The sequence below is a fragment of the Penaeus chinensis genome, chromosome 32 (assembly GCF_019202785.1).
Source record: "Penaeus chinensis breed Huanghai No. 1 chromosome 32, ASM1920278v2, whole genome shotgun sequence".
Lineage (NCBI taxonomy): Eukaryota > Metazoa > Arthropoda > Malacostraca > Decapoda > Penaeidae > Penaeus > Penaeus chinensis.
This window is the reverse complement of record NC_061850.1, coordinates 13536394-13538893: the sequence shown is the minus strand read 5'-3', so window position 1 is coordinate 13538893 and position 2500 is coordinate 13536394. Positions and strand designations below refer to the sequence as shown.

Sequence of the window (2500 nt, the reverse complement as noted above, 5' to 3'; positions counted from 1 at the left end):
ATTGAAACAATGATGAAATTAAAATAATCAAAATCATTACTACTAATATCATTGTTACTAACATCACTATAATAGTAATAGTGATAATAGTAACACTATCATCGATGATAGTGCTTAATATTACTAATAACTTAACGATATTTACAGTGTTATATATATATATACATACATACGTACATACATACATACATGCATACACACACACACACACACACACACACACACACATTATAGCTCTTAGCTATAAGAGAACTACATTAACAATAACGATACGGAATAACGCTACAGTTATGAACAATGATGACAGCAACAACGTCAGCAGTGAACACAAATCCAACAAGAAGGAGATTATCCACCTACCTCGGCCATGGAGAAGTAAGCGAGGAGAACCCACGTGAGGGCAAGAACAGCTGATGCAGAGGACTTCATGGTGACTTCAGTTAGTTCGTTTGCCTTCGAATTCTTGGCTTCATGGATAGTCCGCGAGGGGAAGGTGTTCTGTTTCCCGTTTTCTTTAATTTCTCTTTCTCTGTCGGTTGATTTGACTTATTTATTTATCTATTTTATTTCTTATTTTTTTAATTTTTTGGGTTTCGTTTTCTGTGTGATTCGCTTGTGTGTGGTTTTTTTCTTTCTTTGTTTCTGATTATTTATTATTACACTGATTTGTTTCGTTATCAAGATTTATACTTAAGTTTCGTTTCGTCATTTGGCGTTTGAATTGGCTTTTAAGATCAAAGACAGTAATTGCTCGAAGGAACGGTATGTAAAGTAATAGCAGATAATTATCTTTCTCTGCGATGTAGTGAGTGACTAGACATAAACCTGGAGAAGGGGATCTCACAGTATGACTGCGTAACGGGACCTTGTGTGCGTGCGTCACCAGTATATACACTTACACGTACACACGCGTATACGTTCACACACATACGCGTACGCACAATCCGCGTCCTTTGCTAAACGCGGCACAAACAATTGCGGAAGTGGCAAACGTCAGTGGCTTGTGGGGGGTGGTAGAGGGGGAAGGAGGAGGGGGAGAGTTGGTAGGGGGGTGAGCGTGCGGGGGTGAGTGGTTGGGTACAGGTTACGGATGTGTGGGTGAGAGGTGGGGAAGGTGTGGTTATGAGAACGAAGGCGCGGGGAGGGGGGAGGGGGGATGGCGGTATGAGGTAGACAAGGATATATGAGCGGAAGGAGACAGGAGGGAGTATTGGGGGAGACGTGGGTATGGGAGAATAAGGATCGGGGAGAGGGAGAGGGTGGAGCTGCACTTAAGCTTCACCGGGACTCGACGCGGAGGCAGGTCGGGTTGGTGTCGGCTCTTTATTGAGCTCTCCTCGTCGCGGTCGTCATAGCGCCTTCGAGAAACGCTCGCGGTGAATTTCCCGGCGATTAGCGCGCGGCGGCGCCACCTTCATGCAGACGAGTGACGTGGAAAGACGCACCCGCTGGCGTACCAGGGCGTGACGACGCGAGTCCTTCTGCGTCACTCTCTCCGCACTCCGATTCCCGAAGATAGGAGGGCGAAGGACGGCTGCGTGGATCACTACTTGCCGTCGCGTCGCGGTCTCCGGGTTCTCTCTGGGGAAGGAAGGGGAAGCTCAACAAATGTCCTTTAGTTTTACACACACGCTAGAAACCTATTCAAACAAGAACAAACGTATGAGTAAATACACTAATGAATGAGCAAACAGCCTTAACAAGTCTAAATCCTGAACAAACCAAAGAAATGCGAGAATTCGTTATACGCACAGCGGGTTAATCTGGAGAATAAAACTTGTCACTCTAAATCATTATTGTCGACATAAATGTAGACACTGAACTTAAGACTGCACTAAGTGATTAAGTACCTTCACAGAGCGACAGAAGGTCGAGAAAGGCTCGACCTTGGGGCAGAATTTTCGTGTAAAGCCTTCGTTAGTGCTTTTACTTTGCGTTTGTTTCCTTCTGACTTTTCTTCTGATGGCTATATTATCCTTTTTCTTCATTCTTTTGTAATGACTTGTGTCGTTAATGAAGTACTGGTATTTTTTCGATTGTATTCTTCCCTTTCTTCTCTCTTGTTCTGATAATTCCTAATTGATCCGCCACCTTTGGGGCCGGATTTGAACGTCTGGTGAGGCGTGGTCGCTGCCTGTCACCAAACGTCCACCCACACGCCACAGCAGACACGCTCACTACGCCCGCAAGCATAACTCACGAAAATTCCGCGGGGGGAAAACCTTCGGGTCAAGTATATCCTTATTATCACTCGCCTTCATTAGCCCGAGGCATTGGTCGTACAGTCGATAGTCCTACCCTCAGCAAGATTAGCATAAGCCTTATCGACATCTGGCTACTGTTTGTGAGCAGGTCGCCTCTGATCTCCCGGGATACCTTAAGAGAGTTGTTTGCGTTTGTTACTTTGCTTTCTGTCTGTACTTCATTGTTTATTTGCACTCAAACAGATGCCTTTTCACGTCGGTGGGCGCGCTATGTTTGATTCAGTGAGAGTGTGGGT

At 45.3% G+C, this 2500-nt stretch overlaps 1 protein-coding gene across 1 annotated transcript in view; it reads right to left on the bottom strand.

Moving 5' to 3' along the window:
• Window positions 1-1013, bottom strand: part of LOC125042733 (proclotting enzyme-like) — a 39134-nt gene extending 38121 nt beyond the window's left edge. The window contains exon 1 of the mRNA XM_047638578.1: window positions 361-1013. Within this exon, the coding sequence (XP_047494534.1) occupies window positions 361-429 (69 nt within the window). The 5' untranslated portion in view covers window positions 430-1013. The remainder of the gene's footprint in view (window positions 1-360) is intronic.
• Window positions 1014-2500: the final 1487 nt, after the last annotated feature.